Genomic DNA, 21346 nt, shown 5'->3' on the forward strand with positions numbered 1-21346 from the left:
CATTTTTTAAAGAGTGTCTATATTTCAAACATATCTGAGTGTGAACGGACAGACCTTCTCCAAGTTTACAGGTCTGCATTTCTACTGACTGGCTGTAAATAAATTATTAAGGTACAATACAAATTTTTTCTTGAAAATGTTTACATAACCTTGAAAACTTCTGGAGGCAATATTAAAATGTTTGGATATGTAATGTTGCTCTACCAGTGTTGATCACTCTCTACCCATTTAACCTTTATTTTATTTTGCTTTATACTGGCATGATTTAACCACTGCGGTCTGAAGCACAAATACAATTGAGATTTACTGCTGGTTATCACATAGGCTTCATACCTTAAATTCAGAAACTTGAGGGAACATTAGTTGCTAAAATCAGGCACTTTTCCATGAGAGTTGCACAGAGTTTGCCAGCATTCATCAATGCAGATGAATTTTTTCTGGAATCCCCCCTCCCCTTCCCCAGCATTTGAAATAACAGAACTCGTTTAAGAATTATTTATATCAAAAGCATGATAATAAAATAATTTTTAAGACTAAAAGAAGCTACGTGGGTATCTATTGGTTTCTGACAATATTGACATAAATCAGGTTGTTTGTGTTCTGGTGTAAATGGTGTGTCTCTGTTAGTCATCACAAGTCAATTTTTCTTTTTTTTTTTCCCACATAGGAGCAAATTAACAGCATAATTAACTTCTGCACTTTGCCTTTGTCCTTCTGTCATTTTTATAGAAAGTCAATAACATTTTCTGTAACTTCCATGGCCAGTAATCAAAGAAGGGAAGATTAGTAAATATTCAGGCTCATCCAAGCAAGGGAAGCTGAATAAATATGCCAGTACAAAATGAGATATTATTCTGTAACATGCTGTCTACACAAGGGACTTGTTGCAGGGGTACATTTTTGAGGAAATTTTATCCCTTTCCCTCTGTTAGCAATGACCAATGCACTTCAGCATCATCTGCCTGAATCACAGATTTGCAACCCACAGTTTTTTTTCACACAGTGTGAGATTGTGACAAAATAGCGGTGAAATAAAAGAATGTTCCAGTTACCAATCAAGAAGGAACATCCAGTACCAGGAGCCTTGGTGGAGTAACAAGTGCCACTGTGATGCCTCAGGAAGGCTCCTGGAAATCCAGGAAGCAAGTCTGGAGGCTTACCACTAGTTATTTCTTATTCCTCTTAAGCAGAGAAAATATATTTCCCAACGACTCGGAACATCCTTGTGACAGCAATTGTGGAACTTTGCAGTCAGAAACAGCTCTCCTCTATGGAGAGAGCAATGCAAGGAGTTTTGCTGGGTGAAGATGAACTCTGTGCTTCCCTCTCAGATGCTGGTGCAGCCCAGGGCCCAAGGCAGCGCAGCCCTGAACGCTGCCCGAGCTTGCTTTCCTCTGGGAAATGGCCTTGCAGTGAGTTCTGGAGAATGATGCTACAGAAGAGGAGCCCAGGCCTGACTTTAGTCCCTCAGCTCTTTTCAGATTTGCTGTATGCTCTGGACACTGCTGGGAAAATCACAATGTTCATCGTTTCCATCTTGGAAGTTGCTGCTGCAGAAGCTCTTGGCTGCACTTCTGTGGTTTTGGTCACGCGTATGGCAGGGGGAATCACAGGATGGTTTGGGTTGCAAGGAGCCTTAAAGATCATCTGGTTCCAGCTCCCCTGATGTGGGCATGGATCCTTACACTAGACAGGTTGCTCAAAGCTCCATCCAACCTGGCCTTGAGCCCTTCCAGGGATTGGGCATCCGCAGCTTCTCTGGGCAACCTGTGCCAGTGCCTCGCCACCTTCACAGTGAAGATGTTTTACTAATCTAAACCTACATAGCAATGTTTAATTTGGCCCATATAATTTACTGAAAGAGAATTATTTACATGTTTTCATCGACTCTTTCCTTCTTTGTTTCCAGTAATAAGGGAGACCTTACTTTCATTTTTTCAATTATTTGTCCAGCATTCTTGCCCAGTTCTTTGACTGTAGAGCCTGGAATCTAGATATAAATGTGGATTTTTTCTGATTTTTATTTCTTCTCTTCATGAAATGAGGATGAGGAAAACCAGAGCCCAAATGTGTCTCCTGCTGGCAGCAGGCGTTTGAACTAGTTTAGCTTTGAAATTCCCCACATAGTTGTTACATGCAAAAGGAATGAGATAGTTGAGCTCCATCCTTTTGAAGTGCTGTGATAACTGGCAAGTACCTTTGTAGCTGAAGTGAAAAAGCTGATTCTAGAGTTTGCTGAAGAGAGAAAGCTTGTTAAAGTGAACTTGATGAGGAACCATCATGAATACATGTCTAAATTATGTCAACTTGCTCGTAACTGGGTTTATTTTGATGATAAATTGATAGATTGAAAATAAAAAAATCCCTGCTCTTTCTCCCAACCAAAACTTGAGGGTTACAGCGAGTGCTTTTGAAATGAAAATTCACTTGTTATAAATGGAAAATCCTCCTTTCCTACTGAGCACAGTGGAAGAGATGAATCTATTATATCCCAGAGCCAGCAGCACTGCAGACAGTTACTCATGACATCTTTGTAGTGCCAGTGTCCTTTACAAAGAATGCCAGGGTATGTTTTGGTCTGTGTTTTTTCCTAGCAATGAGAGCAGAAACTGGTAGGCAAAAAAATCCCCTGTTTTGTGTTCTGCCACAGACTGGTAAGGGTGGTTCACAGATTGGTAAGGGTGAAAATCAATTTTATGTTTGGTTTCTTAGGAACCTCGTCTTCAGTGCTGAGCTAACAATGCTTGCTGCTGTAACGCTAAGGAATTCTGTAAATGCAAAGTCCTATTTAGTTTTCTTAGGGCAGAAGAAATGCAATCTGTTATAAAACTAATTTGGTTAATCCAGATGTATATGTAGAAGGTTATTTGTTGCTTCTAAAGTTCTGATGATTTTTAAAATCTGCTTTGAACTTGAGAGGCCTTTTTAACACATTTACACAAAATGAGGAGGTTTTGCATATCACATTTCAGTGTTTCTTACTAAGTTAAAAGTGTTTGATTAAGTAAATAAACTTTTTTTCCTTTACAAGTGATTTGTTATGATTTAAAGAATCGATCACCACCTGGATGAATAGAGCCATCAGTTTGTGTGAAGTAACACCAATCTAGCAGGGAAAGATGGTTGTATTCCGTGGTAAAGCAGCTGGGCTTTTCCCACAAGGCTGGATGCAGTGCTGCATTGTGCAACACTTCAGTGTAAGTGCAGCATATTGTGGAAAGATGACAGGGATGTGCCAGCACAGAGCTGTAGGTGGGGGCTGCAGGAGCTGAGCAGATGCTTTGCCCACTTTTTGTGGGAGGCTGTGCCAAGTCCTGTAGCTGCCGGGGTGAGAGTGGGATGTTGGAAACCTGGAGAAAGCACTGAGTCATCCAGAACTTTGGTGGTGGAAATAGCTGTCTTGGGCATGAGGTAATCTGTCTGGAGAATTTCATTTCCAATGCAAGGACATGTAAGATCCTACTTTGAAGCCCAACTCACAGACTTTGTACTCAGTAGAATGGAGATCGCATCTTAATTTTTATGTCAAGGTCAGCAGAAACAGCTGCTGCTTGTGAGCTTTCACTCCAAGTTTAAGCTGTTCTACAGAATTTATTGTTAATTTTGATTTTAAGCAGCAGTGTTCAAGTAATTGTGAAAATTTTCAGAAAGAGCTTGAAACTGATTTTAAATCATAGCTCTTAAAAGTACATGTGATTTTTTAAAAACAAGATGTTGCCAAAAGGTCCTTGATTTTCTTTTAATCTTGTTTTCTTCCAGTCTTAGTTTCCAGCAGCTAGTGGTGAGAAAGGGAAATACTATTTTTTTCAAAAATCTTTGGTGTTGGCTGTTGACCTGTTTCTGCTTTCATGTAAGCCACCTATGAAATTCCCAGTAGTTTCTTGTTCAGCAAGTTTAGACCAATGCTACCATCTTAGCAAATGTTGTCCTACATTTACATAAGGCCTATCCAGTGATTTAGAAACTAATACTGCATTGTGGCTCTGTCTTTCAATGCCATTTTCTCCACAAATTGTGGAGATCAACATTTCCATTGAAATATTGTTATGAGGCAGGTTCAAGACATTCAGTTTACAGGGTGTTAGAAACCTAAATGTTCTAGTTTTTTCACTTTTCTATCTTTCACCTTCATTTATTTTTTTACTCTTTTTTTTAAAAAAATTCATATTTGAAGGAGAAACCCATTTTATAATCTTTGCTTTTCCATGTAGTTTATCTCCAGATAATTCTTTTTCTCTTTGAAATGCTAATAAAAATTTGGAGTGATTAGAAACCTAAGTTTTCTATTTTTTTCACTTTTCTCTTTCACCTTCATTTATTCTTTTACTCTTTGTTTTTTCTTCATATCTGAAGGAGATATGAAGAAAAAACAAAGAGTAAAAGAATTTAAACTACATGGAAAACCAAAGATTATAAAACCCATTTTATAATCTTTGGTTTTCCATGTAGTTTATCTTCAGATAATTTTTTTTTCTCTTTGAAATGCTAATAAAAATTTGGAGTGTAAACAAAGTCTTCAATAACATTTAATTAATTAATTTCTTGCCAGCAAGGTTCTGAGATTTTTATTCTGCCATTCATCAACAAGAAAATTTTGCTGGTTGCCATATTAAAATGACAAGCAACTGTAAGTTTAGAAACACTAAATTTGTTATTTCAGGAATGTTGTTGGCTTTTCCATAAGAAATAAAGGACAGCAGAAGGACTTAAATTTTTAAGGATATTTGAGGCTGGTTTGCAGAAGATTCCTTAAGCACTTAAACTTCCTGTGACTTAATTGTTTTTCTCCCATATGGCTTTCAGTTCCACGAGTGAAATACTGTACATTTTAAGGCTAACTGCTTGACATTAGACCATGGCTGGTGGCATGATGTTGCCTTGACTCGTAGGATATATAATTAGTAGGTGGTAAATTTTTTGTCCCTATGTTTTAGAAAATTACTGCCTTTACTGTACAAATACAGCCTGACCTGCAAATGGCAGTGGTTATCACTGTTAATTGGATGACCTGTTTGGCATTAACGATGTACAAGCTATTCCTAGGAAACTGTGAAAGACCTTTGCTGACAGTAACTGCAGAAGCGAATGGTGATATTCCCAGTGTTTGCCAGGTACCAGAAAAGCATGACATTTTAAAATCCTTTTTCCTCAATCGTTCAGCAGGCTGTAATGAGCATACCACACATAGTCTAAGAGGGATGTGAAAGCCTTCTAAGAACCATAATGATGTGATGGCTTAGGTTTCATCAGAATTGCTAAGATGTTTACAAACCTGATTGTTGCATTTCATTTCTTATGTTAGAATTCACTCATTCATTCTTTATCACAAATCTGTGTATCTGAAATTAGCTCTGAGCTGAAATTAGGTGTAAACATTTATAAATGCCATACATTGTTTGCAAGACATGCTTTTTCTACTGGGAATGACAGGCTATCATTTGTCAAGATACATCATCAGAAAATTAATAAAATTCATTAAAGAAGAATTTTTAATATTCAAACAATGTAAATGTTCCTTTGTGTTTATTTTATCTTAGATCCTGGGAATCCATGAAAACAATCTTACTTTTTTTCTGTGGGGGTCAAAGAAATGAGAAAAGGCAGTTATTATTTCTTCAAGCTTCTTCTTTAAAGCTACTTCCAGTTCTGCAGTGGCAGAGAAGTTTTTCTACTGGTTTGAAGACATTGTTTAAAAGTTCTTCATCAAATTAATAATTGCAGAGTCTTTTAATTAAAAAAAAATTCTTTGAGGTAATTGCAGTTATGGAACCTTACAAAGGGTGATTAAGGTCTGCATTAAATGCCTCATGAAGGATTAATGGGAAGAGCAGCTTTTCTCTAGCTAAGTAGGATGCTGGCAACAGGTGACCCAGAGGCTGCTTTCCAGAGAAGGCTGAACTTTGTGGAAATGGTGTGGCAGGACATATTCTATGACTGGACCAGGGAAAACATAAAGTGCTAAGGCTGAATGACCTGATTGCTGGCACCCTTGGCTTTTGAGGTGTGTGTTAGCCTATGCAGTGGAGGAGCAGCAGCAGCAGCTGGTTCTTTCTGCTGCAGCAGTGGGTGTGGAATGCTGGCTGCATTGCACTGAGGAAATGAATGAGTTTTCCTAAGACTTTTGGTTATTGTATGACATTCAGTACTTATATTGAGAAGAAACCCAGCATTTATTTGGTTGCTGTGCCTAGAATTAAGAAAGTGGTAGGGCTCGGAGCTGACAGAGGTGTGGCCAAGCATCCTTGTTCTCTGCAGCCAGAGGATGGGTAGGAGGACATGGGTTTCTTTGCTTCAGAGACAGGGATAAGAAAATGCCCAAGGGAGATAAAATATAAATACAGAATTTACATTTTGAAGCAGGGCTGTTATTCAGCTTTCTGTTGTCTTTTCCTTTTCATTCTTTTTACATTTGCTTTTCAATACTTTAAGTAGTCTTTAACTCTTGATTTGATAGCAAAACTTAGGAGTTGTGCTGACACCTCAGTGCTAAGAGGATTCTCTGAGTACTGGTTTCACATTTTGTGTTATGAGTTGTGTGATTTTTCTTTATCATTCCAGAAACTGTCATTTCTTCCTTTCTCTTTCACTCCCTTGTTCGTGGTATTGAGAAGTTCCTTTCTCCTGACCAAGCCCTCTGTGACATAATGATTGGTATATTTGACCTAAGGAAAAAGGGGCTGACCTCTTAAATTACTTTTGATAGGAAACACTTTCTATATTTCCAGTGACTTGGTACCTCTTCCTGGGTTATTTGGGCTGGGTCATTACTACTGAAGATACAAAGCTGTACTCTTGGCTCGCTGTGGACCCTGTGTGACTGTGACTGTTTCCATGAACCCTTACAAACACTGTTAACGATTGCTTTGGGGGAAGGCCAAGTAATACCCTATGGGAAACATATGTTTGTCTTCACTCATTTGAACCAGGCCTGTAAAATCCAAGTGGGTGAGAAAGGTGGGAGATTAATGTACAGGTCTGGGAATCAGAAGAAAAAGTTTCTCCTTCAGGCTTCCTTAGGTATGTCCTAGGGAAAAACACAGGTGCAAAATGCATATTTTGCATATTTTGTGTTCATATTTTGGGCAGTTAGTTTGTGAAGCATTTCCCCATAAGTAACATGCCAGTGTATGTTTGTGTGAGTATTCTAAGCACAAGTGATGTGCAGTGCTGCATATTTCATTATACAGTATCCATCTGTTTTCATGGGATCAGGCTGATTGCGTGGTCTGATTACTCTTGTTGATTAAACCTCTTGCATTCCCTGGTATTAGCAGATAGAAAGAAACAGTAAATAGGATCTCAATGCCAAAAGAGGAAATGGAGGGGTTTAGTCACAGTAATGGCATTCTGTCAGACAAAGTGAAACTGTTTCGCTCAAATTAGGAAACTTTTAAACCTGTCTAGAAAAATATTTCAGAGACGAATCCGTATTTATAAAACCAACTTAGCTGGAGGGAAAGGAAGCCATGATATTAATAGCACTGTGTGTGCTAGCATCTTATCACTGGATTAAGGCTAACAAGCACAGACTGAAGGGTTGTAAGTAGATATGGCTGCATGCTTGATTAGCAATTACTTAGGTCTTGTTTGTGTAACATTTTTTCTTGCTTGTATTTGCCCCTTTTATGTGCTAAAGGCTATCACAAAGTGTGGTTGAAGACTATCCAGAGCCTACAATTAACTGAATGATTGATTAAAGCAGTTACAACAGAACTACATTTCAAAATGAAAAGCATAAGGGAAAAGGAGCTTCAGCCTAGAAAATAGCATATTCCTCATTTTAGTTCCAGGACATCCCTCTTGATCTCGTTTAGTTATTTATATGTACACTAAAACCTCTCTGGAAGGAGAGCCCAAAATGCAGTCTTTTAAAAGGCAAATCCTTCACTGCTCCATAAGACATATGTTGTGTGGTTTTTATGCCTGTGGTCATGAAACGAGACTATTTAGCAGTTGGGAATATTGGATGGCTTTTTTATGCAGAGAATATCTATTTGTTACACATTCTGTATGTTCTACAACATATCTATATGTTACACATTTAATATGTGTGTTGTATGGTTATGTAATATGTATAAAATTTACATTAAATATACACATAAGCATTAAATATAGATTATATATATGGAATATTTAAGCGCATGTAGTTAATTCTGTTTTTTAGAATGTTAAATGGAAATTGTTGATTTTATGAGTTAGGTTGTTGCACTTGGCCCATAAATATAATTGGACCATTAATATCCAAAACACCTGCTGAGTAAGATTTTTCGATCACTGTGATCAACAGCTGGTCATGGCCTTGCTTTCATGAAAGAATTGCAGTTTAATGCATGTATAATAGAATAAGCTTTACCATATCTTGGAGAGAACAGTTAAGATAAGAAGCTCTGTTAGTGTCAGTTTATATATTTCAAAACTAAGTAATCAAGACACAATTTTATAATACTGATGCATCAACTGCATTAGATCTCAACAGTAGTAATGTTAATGTCAGTGCTTAGCATTTATTTTGGCACACTGTGTTGTCCTCTGTTCCTCTCTTCTCTGCCTTTGGCAAACATCTGAATATCAATTAGCATTTGTTAAGCCAGTGTTTAGAAGGAGTTTTGAAGCTTCCTGGGGATACCATGCCCAGTTGTAGTGATAGTCATACCCACATCTCAGGTGTGCTGCGTGATCTGGTCCATGGGTGATTTTTGTATGTTGTTCTCAGACATGTTTTTCTTTTTCTTGCAGGAGAGCCAGAATTTAAATATGTTGGGAATATGCATGGGAATGAAGCTGTTGGAAGGGAGTTACTCATCTTCTTGGCACAGTACTTGTGTAATGAATACCAGAAAGGAAATGATACTATTATCAACTTGATCCACAGCACACGTATCCATATCATGCCATCTTTGAACCCAGATGGCTTTGAGAAGGCAGCATCCCAGGTTTGTAAGGCTCTGTGTATAAGAATATCTATCAGTGTCTGTCAGTTTTATCATAATGGCTCTTGGACCAACAGTTTTACACATACATGGACTCTTGGTGCCACTTGTTGGCTGGAACAACAAAACCAAAGTATTTTCTAATAGTACTGTATGCTTGTTATGTTTAGCAAGGAGGATTTTATACTTCACTGTCCAACAAGTAGCCATCTCTCCTGTGATTTTAAAATATAATTATGTTTATGTTTCATGCATATTCTTTCACTAAGTTCACAGATTGAACCGCTTCTTAAAGACGTAGCTTCCTAAACTAGCAATAAATGATGTTCCAAAAGTTCTAGAAAAGTGAAAGTTGGTTTTCTTTAAGGATATTCCCATGCAAATGCAATTTAAAAAATTATTCACACGTTCACCAGAGCTTGGTCCCAAAACAACAAGCATTATGAGCCATCTTATTAATATTAATAACTTTGATTCTTAATTTCATACATGAAGTACTTTAATTAAGGTATTAGTCAAGAAAATTTAGTATGCATTTTAGGGCAATGACTCAGTCAAGAAACATATAATATATTAATGCATAATTAGCAAATGGAAGTCAAATAGTAACCCTGTTATACAGATTCTGGTGTGTATTTTGTTATAAACAAAAAAAGAATTTCCTGGCTTACAAGGTATATTTATTTTTAAAATTAATATTGAAATGTTGAAAGTTCTCAAGTTCTTTGTTTATGATTAAATAAGTCAAACCTTATTAAGATCTTTATTAAACTGATTCTCATGAAGTCTTTAAAAATATGCACAGACTGTTTATATTTGGTCGTACATCTCCCTCTCGTGGCAGTGAAGCAGAAGCTGTCCTCAGATTGGTGTGGCATTTTACTACTTTGAAATCTCTCTCTCTCTGCAGAGGTTCATAATATTATCTGAAACTTTGGCTCCTTAGTCAAAGTACACCTGCTTTTATATGGTTGCCTTAAAATTTAAATATGATTTATAATAAGATTCGATTTAGTACTGCTGTTCTAATTTAGAATATCTTGATCCTGTACACATAGTTTGATAGAAGATTCAGTATACCCCAAGATTAAAACCAGTAACCAAACTTAATCTACAGTAAAGAGTACTGAAAGCTTACAGAGAGAAGCTAGGAAAAACTATGCATTCTGAAGGCATTTCCTTAATGAAATCCAAAACTTATTTTAGAGAACCAATTTAAAGAAATAATTTTGCAAAAATTCTCATGGCTACCATTTCAGTGAACAAGGCTGCCAGTAAAGATTAAGGTCCTTCTTTACCCTGGAAGTAATTTAGAGGAACTTGAAACAAGTACAAACATTCTTTTTGGCTTCCAGATAAGCCTGTAGTGCTGTGACTCTCGCTACAATGAGATCTGTAATTCATAGTCAGGGCATGAGGCAGTGGGGAAAAGGCAAATCTTGGGGGGAGACACCACTGGCACTGAAAAATCTGATACTGCTGGTAATTTTATTCAGTCTTAGCCCAAGTGTGCCATAGGAGAATAAGCCTGCCCTGCAAGACCCTCAGTGAAATAGGGATTGGTTTTGTCCCCACGGAGCTCTAGGAAGGAATCGGGGAGATTGACTCAGCTCCTGGTGCCTCAGGAGTTTTTTCTCCCACATGATTCCTTCTTATTCTCGAGCACATGGGAGGTAAACATACCCACATAAAGATTGATATTCAATCTCCTGAATCTACTCATCTCCCTTCTCTTTGTGTTCCCTTTTCTCATTTAGCCTGGTGAGCTTAAAGACTGGTTTGTTGGTCGAAGCAATGCCCAGGGGATAGATCTAAACCGAAATTTTCCAGATCTTGATAGAATAGTTTACGTTAATGAGAAGGAAGGTGGCCCAAACAACCATCTTCTGAAGAACATGAAAAAAGCTGTGGACCAGAATCCCAAGGTAAGTAGGGACTGAATGTTGGGTCACTGACATGCCCATCTCTTCCCTTTTATGTAAGCAAACAGTAGTGACCCCTAAAAGCTCTGTATGTGGTCTTTATTACTCATCTTGTTCTGAATATTTTGTTCATTTTGTTAAATGTATCCATCTGATGCTTCTTGATTTGTTTCCTCAAAATGGATTGATGTGGTAAACTCTTTTGATCCATCTTAATCCTTAGACAATTCCTTAGTTAAAAGATATCTTAAAATTTTTTTGCATAGCCTTCTCTCTTGATTTTAAGCTGGTTTTCCAAATATTCTGCATTTTTACCATTGCCAGAAATTCACTAGTGTATTATGCTTAATTATCTTGCTAGCCAGATAGCTATTCTCAGATATAACACATGCATTTTTGTTAAGTTTAAGCCTTTAATATGCAGCTGTATATTTGGAAGGATTTTTATCTTCTTATGTTTACCCCCAGAGGAAGTTCTAGAAAATCGAGTGCTGTGACTACAGTCCCATAGGACTGTGGCCTTAACAGTTGTGTTCTGTCTTCAAATTAAAAATATTAATAAAGTAATTTTACCTTCCATGCAGAGAAAAGACTGCACCAACATTTTCTTTTTATGATTTTATATTTCTTTGTTTAAAATTGGGTAGGCTCTTTATCCATAATGGGAAGAAGTAAAAGATTGAGATTGCTTTTTTTGTAGTCTTATTCTGAGATAGTTGACACCAGTTTTGGACTTATATTAATCCACTTAATATAATTATAAAGCTAACGTAAGGACTGATTTAATTTTCTCTGAAGCCAGAATAAAATTACTGTTCACTTAAGTGTCTTGCACAGTTTATGTGGTAATAATTAAGCCCAGTGTATTTAATGGAATGTTTCTACATTGGATTATCCATTTGTAACTGCTGTAATATTGTTTTGTTGTAGCTTGCTCCTGAAACAAAAGGTGTCATTCACTGGATTATGGATATTCCCTTTGTGCTCTCTGCCAATCTTCATGGAGGAGACCTTGTTGCAAACTATCCTTATGATGAGACTCGGAGTGGTATGTAAATAGGAGTTACATGAAATAGTATGAGAGAGAAATTTCATTCTGTACTTATTTCACTGGTAGCTAAGATCCACTTTATAAACCTTGCAAACAAAACCATAAAACACTGCAAAACCATATAAAAATGGAAAAAAAAACCCCATTATTTATAGCCATTGTTTTTTAATGACTTATTTTATCATGTTAATCACGCGATTAAAGCTAGTCACTGTATGACCATATTTTCTAGTTTTGAAGATGATAGTTTGTTTCATTACAAAAATGATGTAATGCCTGAGGGAATCATAGTCCCTCAGATATATTAATCAAGTCAACTTAGCTCTTAAATTACCTGGGGCTGTTTGTATCCTGTTTAAATGAAGTGAGAAAGATGTATCTAGGTTATGGTTTCCTGCACCTGTAAAAAATGAACTTCTAAAAGCAGTAGTGGGCTGACAGAAACAACTATCACTGTTACTGTTTTCAGTACTGGTTCCTTATAAAAAGGATCATATTGTGGCATAGATGTTATCATAAATATACAGCAATATTAGTTTGCTTTTTCCTGCTACTATGGGATGAACAAATGACCGAAGTTTGAAATTAAATTATATTGTTTGTGATTCTCTTCTTTCATTTGACTTTATCATGGTTTAATTGCAAGTCTTTCTAATATCTGACTATAAAACTCTTGAGGGAGAAATCTGTGTTTTTGGACTCTGTGTTCTTCTAAAAAAATATCTAAAGCCTGGAATAGTTTAGGTTTTGTGGTGCACTTTTAAAGTAGTATTTTCATAAATATTGAGACTCTTATGATTAGCCACTTTAACGATAGGGCAACAATTGCTGAGGTGATAGGAAAATGTTAATGTTAAAAAGATAATGGCCTGTTAACTTGTGATGCTATAGGATGCTTACCTGTGTACATAGTATTTTCAGGCACAGTTCTGCTGTGCAGTGATTGTCTTGTGAGTCTAGTCACTATGACTGCCCTTTTAATAATCTTTGTTCCTGGGATTTTTTCCTCCCTAGGCAGCGCTCATGAGTACAGCTCCTGCCCTGATGATGCTATTTTTCAAAGCCTGGCTCGCAGTTATTCTTCTTTTAACCCTGCTATGTCTGATCCAAACAGACCACCGTGTCGTAAAAATGATGATGACAGCAGCTTTGTGGATGGAACAACTAATGGTGGTGCGTGGTACAGCGTCCCAGGAGGTGAGCCCACCTACAGGAGTCTGTGTCACTGCTTATTCTGAGCTTGAGCTATGTTATCCACAACTTTTGGTCTGGTTGAGGCTAAATCAAAGCCTGGTCGCTCACCACAGTACTTCTGTAAAATCTGATAAAGCTCACTCTGCTAACTATTAAAATATTATTTATTTATTATTATTTATTGCTTTTTCTACAGCATTTCTTCAGGCTCCATATCATTGCAAATTTAATAGTTCTACAGTGGGTGAATGATAGCTCTGCTATCATGAAATACTAAGAGAGTTTTTTTGTGGGGAGGGGTCAAGAAAAGATTGAAAAATCCCCCGACAAACTCTCAACAGAGCGGAGTGCTGGTGGCTCATTTCAACCTCAATAACAAAGGCATCCAAGCTGAAGGAAGCAGGGAAGCATGGTTGGCTGATTTTGCAGTGTTAGAGAAAATGGGGGTTTGGCCTTGGATTTTAATGGGAACAAAACCAGCCATGAAGACACTTGCATTTACATCTCCATACTCTGGCTTGGTTGGTGCCTGATTCCTGCCCAGGTTCTGTTTCCCTAGACTTTGGTAGAGCCTTCTGTGCTAAGAGGAGCAGCAGAGCTACTATGGGCATGTCCAGATTAATTTTCCAGAAGTCCAGAAGAGGAGCCTGAATTTAGACACAATTCAAATGAGACATTTCATTCCTTTCTATTAAGAATTATGATATCTTTGTAAACTGAGCCAATCAGGTCTTGGGATAACTAAATCTTTGAGTGTTCTGCGTCTGCTCAACTTGGAATGAAAACAGAGCTGAAGATTTTTGAGCCAGCTTGTGTTGGAGTGATTTGCCTGTGCTTTGGCTTTGTTGATTTATGTTGGATAACTTTGAACACACATAACTGTTTTATTCTTTGCTTTTCTCTTGATATTCAATTACAGTTTCTGAATGAATTTAAAATTTTTACCTGAAGTGAATTGGAATCTTTCAAAGCATTGGACAGCCTAAATGGTAGCCTAACTGCTTCTCTTACAGTAAAGGTGGTACTAAAAGAAGAAAATATTTAAGCTTCTGTGAAGAAATTAGAAACAGAACAATGACTGGTAGTATTCACACAGCCAGTGATCACCAGGGGCTGAGTGTGAAGTAAAATGTTGACATTTCCAAATGTAACTAAAACTCCAAAATATTTGTGTGAGGCTTTTAAGACTGTGAATTGGAACCATTAAAACACCCTTGAAAACTGAAGTTTGCAAAAGCTGAAAAATATTAATATAAACAAAATATTGAAATGTTTAGTAATTAAAATTTGTTTTAATTCAGTTAAAATTTATCTTAATGAAATATTAAATATTGGATATAAAAATGTGGATATATTTAATTTCAGCTTATTCTTCCTTAAGAAAAGGCTATGAAAAGCAGTTTTTCCATTGTTTTGATGAAATGCTTTGATTCTGATTTAACAGCATATGGCAAAGATACATTTTTCCATTGGAAAAAGTTTTTGGAAAGTTTGATTTCCTCTTTTTGGATCTTATTTTAAGTTAGACTGCTAATTCCCCAAGTGAGGCCTTTCTTTTTTCATATTTGTATAGACACTAATAGGCAGGAATCCTAGTGCTAAGCATGCTCTATTATCCTAATATGGTGCAGCTAATAAAAAATAGAGAGACAACAATATACTTTGGACCATACAGATTTGATCCTTTATTGGTTTGGTTTTTTTTTTTTTCAAGTGTAGAAATCAGCTGGCAAGCTGTGACTTTTGAACAAAACCTCTGTGGTAGTGTTTGCTGACTTAAGAAAACCAAATATAATTCAGTGAGAACAGTTCTGCTCTTTCTATGTCTAGTGCTGGGGAAAATGACTAAACACTGCTCAGTTCAAGTACAAATTTTCTAGGAAGTTTTAATATGAAAAGTTCCACCTGAAAACCAAGACGTGGTAATTAAGTTATTGATGGTATCAGTGATCTTTTGCTGTCCATATGGTAAGGAACTCAAAGTTAGCAGCAGCATAAACTGTTGAAAAGCCATTTATGTTGCTTTAGGGAAAGTATTCTACTGTACATCCTTACCAGAGCTAGGAATATATTAAAAGTAACTCTGAAGGCCTTGTCTCCATTGCATCTGCTCCTGTTGGAGCTAAGGTGGTACTTCTCTACCTTTGCACCCTTGGCTTCCTTTGGGCTTTTGTCCCCCACTTTCCCCTTTTCCCTTCCTTTCTCACTCTTCTACTAAAGATTCCTTTCTGCACTGAACACCGCTCCAGTATCCACTCCTGCCCATTTTCTGTCTCTCTTCCTGGTCCTCTCCTAGGTTCTGCCTTTGACAGTAGGAAAGGATGATTTTTCATTCCAATGAATTACTATAGGTGCTGTTGCCCTACAGAGCTTATTATGGTTGTGCAGCATCAATTCTTTGGTAATTGATCATCAGGGCCTTGTACCTTCTGTAAAAGACAGGTGGGCCAGCAGCCATCTCCTGGCTCTTCAGTCTGCAGGGGCGGTGTATGGATGGCTCTCATGTGACTGTGGGTTGCTTTTCATGGCTTTCTGAATACCTGGATTCTTTCAGTAGGAAGGCTGAACATCTGTGGCAGGGACATCTGGTAATAGTCCTTGGCTGTAACTGGAAGTAAGGAGGAACCCTCCATTGCATTCATGCTCTGTCCTTCCCTTTTGTCTGACCTCAGGATTTCCTCAGCAACCTCATGCAAGGTGGCAATTCCCCTTTCTGGCTTTTTGGGTGGAGAGAGTAGATGACGTAGAGGAATATTTGACTTTTTCTTCTCTCTCTTAATTACAGTTTCTGTGAGGTTTTTCTCAGCATTACTGTTTGGCAGTTACTTCCTTCTGCAGAGCAGGGGTACAGAGAAAAGTTCTCCCCAAGAGCACCTTTGTGCTAAGTCTGAGGCCATGATGCTGTTACACTTGTAGTAGTTATCATCTGTAATCAGCTGATCCGTATAGGTTTTTCAGAGACAGCAAGCCAAGGCAAAGAGGTCATTCTTCTGTGTTCAGGAATGGCTCTTTTAGCCATCAGACTCTGGGAGAAACAAGTTTGTACACAAAATCATGTTGTTTTTAACAGAGGCCTTCTCTCTAGCAGCCTTTAATTAATGATGTCACTCATGCACAAGAAAGCCAAACTAAATTTGCACAAACAGCTTTAATTTTTGGCATTTCCTTAGCTGCTGACTGTATAAATTTTCAACATCCTTAATGACTTTTTAATGTACCTTTTGTGTGGAGTACCTATCTGGAACCACAAATGAGAAGAACAGACTGTAATCAATAACTACCTAGCCACATGCCTGTTCTGCTTTTTCTGTCATTACAGAGTCACCTGAGTCTAATCAGATTCATGACTTTACAAAAATAGCTTTTTAAAGCAGCTTACTTTGCTGTACCATTAGGCTATTGTTTAAGTGTCTTTTTTAATTTTCAGATACTCTCAAATCACCCTTGGCACTCAACTAATTCCTAACTTGGATAACCAGTTTTGGAAGCAGTGTTAGGGTTTTTTTAGGATTTCACTAAATACTAATGTAGGAGGCATTCATGTTCTCCCCATTCAAGGACATCCTGTCCTGCTAAAGGTTATTCTCTTTTCTATGTGAAGAAGCTGAGCTAACTTAGTGCTGTAGCTTGCAGTTCAAAATCTGAAGTAATTCTGATGCCTGGATGCCAGGGGCACACCCCCCATTCCATTTCATTTATGAAGCTTGGTGTGACTTTATTAAAACGTGAAGAAATTATTTTTTTTCCCCATATTCCAAGCTTACTTTTGTAAGCAGTAGCATAAAGACACTATAGTCCCTCAGTCACTGGGCTAGTGCAACAGAGAAGTTTTTGTGTTCTCAGTTTCAAAGTCCTCCTCATGGTCAGCAGTAAAGGGCATTCATTGCTGAATCTCAGTTACATCTGAGGTCTCTAAGCCTTTCTGATCTTCAAAGGGAAGTTCCTGTTAAAGTGTGAGAAAGTCAGTGCTACACTTTGTCACAGGAGAGGCTTTGGGAGTGTGATGATGTGCATGCATGTGATGCATGCCACGGATAGGGCACTTTGAGGGCTTGATCAGGGCAACAAAGTTGTTGCAATATTTTAGGAATGTTTTGGTTTCTTGTGCATTTCACCTAATCACCACTGTGAACAGTGAGGTCAAGAGTGCACAGCCCAGTGCACTCCAGATTGCATATGTGGCAGGCTTAGTAGTTTAGATCTTGGCCAGCTTCATCCCATTCTCTGTCCCAGAGATACAAAAAATGATTTTTTTTCAGGAGCAACATATAAAGCAAGGACAAAGCCAGGCCCTGGGAAACAAACTATAGAATATGGACATTGTGCACAAAACTGGAAAATATATTGCTTCTTTTCTCTGTTCTTGAGAAACTAGGGCATCCCTGAGTAATACTTTGGGAGGAAAGAGAAATTTTGTGAGAATTGGAACAGTAATGGTCAAAAATTACTGCCACTACAGGAAAATTACATTATGCCCTTCGACTCCCCGTTCTCTTCTTCGTGTATTCTTTCTTTCTTTTAGAAGAAGTAAAAAAATCAACAAAAGCAGCATTATCTGGTGTCCAGAACAGATGCATGATAGTAAGCACTGCTGTCAGGATTTTACTCATTACTCCACTGCTCTTGCTGTGTGTTGCTGAATGGTCCAGCCACGAGTTCTGCCTGCTGGAACACCAGAGCCATCCTTTCCAGAAGCCTTTGCCTTCTCTGTTCTCATTTTTCTAAAGAAAAAAAAGGCTTAGAAATAAAAAGGGCTCTTTTAGCAGTCAGAAAAATCCCTGTGCCTGTCAGTATTTGGGACTCTCATTGCCTGGTTGACAGAAAAGAGCCTCCTCACCTTAGTGTGCTGGCAAAATCCCACGTGACTCAGTCTGTTTGCCATCCTTGGGGTTCTCTTTGGGATGTGACACCAGCCCTCTGGGTAGTTATAGACCCTGAACAACACTGGTACTTAGTGAAGTGCCTCAGGTCTCAAGTAGCTTGCGTGGGGGAACACAGAGCTACATGAATTAGTAGTTGTCCTAGAAACACCTCTAAATCCCTCAGTGACCTCCATGGGGCTGCTCAAAAGGCTTGATAGCTGCTTTCTTTTCAGGCCTCCATTTGGGAATCCACTGACTCTGCTAGTTAGACAGACTGGGGAGAAGAGAGGTAGTCCTACAGCAGCTTCTGCTAAATATATATTTGTAACTCTCCTGGGGATTGCCACTGTCTCTCTCCAGTTGGTTGATCCTGTTACAAAAACCAGGAAACCTCCTTCGACTTTGGTTGACCAATTTAAGCAAATGGCCAATATACTCACGTAGTAAGAGAGGGGGGCTCAGAAATGTAAAAGAATGAAAAATTTCCATCAAGTTTTTATTCTTAGTGATGATGCCACTGTGCTAGTTACTTTTTAAAATTTCAATTACTAAAGTTGCATTTATAGTGATGCTTCTCCTCTCTTTCAAAGGCTATCTAATATTAATTTTACAGAGGCATTGAGTTGGAGAAACCCTATCCATAGAAAAATTTTCATATAAATAAATTTTATAGGAAGTTTTATTTTGTATATTTCTGGTGAATATTTGAAATCTATGCAGAAATTCCTGATAATGAAATGTTTTCTATGTAAAATATTAGTAATGTGAAATGTTATATTTTCAGAAAAAAAACTTAACACATTTTTGACCCATCTTTATAAATCTCCTTTTCAATATCACTTTATTACAATTAATTTGCTTTGTAATTAATTGTCATTCTTCTTACCTTACAAGGTGAGCATCTTTTTGGTTGTTTTTTTTTGTTGTTTATTTATATGGAAATATTTTAGCCATAATCTAAAATAATTTTATTTCCCAAAGATTAAAAATGTAATTTATATGTCAGCTATCCAAAAATGCATCAGCTGAAAGTATACAGATCATGTGTAGCATCAAGTAGAAGTATACAGCCTATTTATCAAAGCTTTTCTAAACTTGCTCTGGGAAGAAAATATATTTGGAATTATTTGTCCTATTGGTTTCTCTGATTTAAAGCTTCTGAATTCAAAATTAAGCAGATGGCATGGAGTTGTATCAATTGTATTTATGACTGTTCTTTTCTTAATAATCCCAGCATTTTGTGTGTGCCCCTTTTATTTACTTCAGAGTAATGCCAAATGCATCACTGCCTCTTTTCTGGCATTGCAGGAATGCAGGATTTCAATTACCTCAGCAGCAACTGCTTTGAAATCACAGTGGAGCTTAGCTGTGAAAAATTCCCACCTGAAGAAACTCTGAAGGGCTACTGGGAGGACAACAAGAACTCTCTTATAAATTACATTGAGCAGGTAACAGAAGAGAGGATGGCAAAATCAGTCATTGTGCATAAAGCTTCTAAACTTTGTGCTTTGTGAACATCTAATTCAAAATATCATAATTATCCAGATGTTGCTTTAATTCTTGTTACTCTCTGTGGTGGTAAATCTTGTGTGATATTTCTAAATAAGTGGAAGAAGAGTGGTAAAGAACGACAAATTTACAGTATGGAATCCTTCTCACCCTACTTAAACTGTTGCAGACATTAAATTATTTGTGTTGGGTTCCTCAATGAAAAAAAAATTACAAATCTCCATAGTCTATGATTGACTCCCCCCAGTGCTGGTATTTGTTCTCAGAGAGATGGATATTCTCTCTGAGATATTCCAGTGTGTTTGCAGATGTGGGATGGATCATTCTGTGGTTGTACAGCAACCTGGGCAGCTGGATTAGACCATATAGAATTTCTGAAACCTGAATATTTTAGTTAAAAATTGCAAATAAATCTGATGTCATTAGTGATTGCACACCTGAGACTGTAAAACGAGAAACACACTTTGTGAGCAGAGCTGATCAATTAATACATTCATTTCTTTAAGGACTTAATTATGCAGAAATGCTCCAGTTAGCCAGAAATCTGAAATATTTGAGTATTTGAAGTGTTATACTGTTCTTTTAAAACATTATCTGTAGGCTGAGGAAAAAGCTGTACTTGTCCTTTGGGTTTTTACCCATTCTTTATGGAATCCATCTCAAATTGTTAGCTCCTCTGCACAGGGGTTAATTTTCTCTGACTCATGGAAAGCTGTGTTGTCACTGCATTTTCAAAATTGCTCATGTATAAGATACTATTTTGCCAACTTCCTTTGCTCCTGCAGAGCTACCGGCTTTATCCTTGAAGTTCAGATGGTCTGTTTGGCATTGGTTTTTATCCTCTTGCAGGATAAAATGACCAGGTCTCTGCTCCAGCTCCTCTGGCAGTGCTGGGGACAGTGCAAATATGTAATTTCTGCTTTTCTAAGGCTTCTCTCAGAGTGTATATTAGAGGAATCTGAACTAAAATGTAGCAGCTGAATGCACCATATAGATTCATAAATGGGAACGTCAATATCCCAAAATGAAACTTGGGATCCACAAGCCTTTTCAAAGGACATGGAACCTGATAGAAGCCTGAACTTCCCAGTACTTTGCTGCTTTGTTTCCAGGCTCACAGTGAGCTGCATCTCCACAGAGGTTCCCAACATCCCCTCAGCCCCAGCACCAAGAGTTCCCTATTTCTGGAGATGAGAAGGCAGCTGATCCTCAGTCTCTTGCTTCTGAGGAGTTTGCTTTCAGGCTGTGCTTAAGATACACTGGCAGGACTGGTCTTTCTGCACAGTCAGATCATACTAGTGTTTTAATTTCATACATAGTGGGAGCAGATAGATTATCTACTGCTGGGGCTGTTACCTGGAGCATGAAGGAGCGAGGACATGAGCCACCACTGCCCTTCTCCCACAGTCCAGGAAGAGTGTCGTGACTCTCTGTGCTCCCAGCTCACAGAACTGGATTTTGGGGTGTGCCATAGAAAGCTCAAACAATCTCACAGAGGGATTGCCCACTGCAGTCCAATTGACTGCATTTACTTTGCTAATGCTTCACCTTTAAGGAATAATATAATTAGCTCTACATTCTTACAGTTGATGAAACTTCAAAGAAAAGGTTTCTGTAGGCTGTTCTTTCAAAGCTTTTCTGTGCATTCATTAATCCCCAATATGATAAAGATTTGCAAGTCAATGTTTACATGTATTATGATTTGCTGGGTATTTCTGAGAATTACTTGCATTGAACAGATATATTATTATAACTATCTGCTGAATTATGTGTCCTCTTCATTCCCCGTTCCATTATATTTAGTATTTATCATATTTATAATTTATCATTGATAGTAGTCATCCTGTGGACTGTGGGATTCATAGCATGCTTTGTTAG

General features: G+C 37.7%; 1 protein-coding gene across 1 annotated transcript in view; it reads left to right on the forward strand.

The window, feature by feature from the left end:
• The window catches only part of CPE (carboxypeptidase E), a 57063-nt gene that overhangs the window by 29180 nt on the left and 6537 nt on the right, over positions 1–21346 (forward strand). The window contains exons 2-6 of the mRNA XM_039700128.1: positions 8737–8933; positions 10688–10855; positions 11783–11900; positions 12918–13100; positions 19268–19407. Coding sequence (XP_039556062.1) covers positions 8737–8933; positions 10688–10855; positions 11783–11900; positions 12918–13100; positions 19268–19407 — 806 coding nt within the window. The remainder of the gene's footprint in view (positions 1–8736; positions 8934–10687; positions 10856–11782; positions 11901–12917; positions 13101–19267; positions 19408–21346) is intronic.

The sequence above is a fragment of the Passer montanus genome, unplaced genomic scaffold (assembly GCF_014805655.1).
Source record: "Passer montanus isolate IOZ18808 unplaced genomic scaffold, ASM1480565v1 scaffold14, whole genome shotgun sequence".
Classification (NCBI taxonomy): Eukaryota; Metazoa; Chordata; class Aves; order Passeriformes; family Passeridae; genus Passer; species Passer montanus.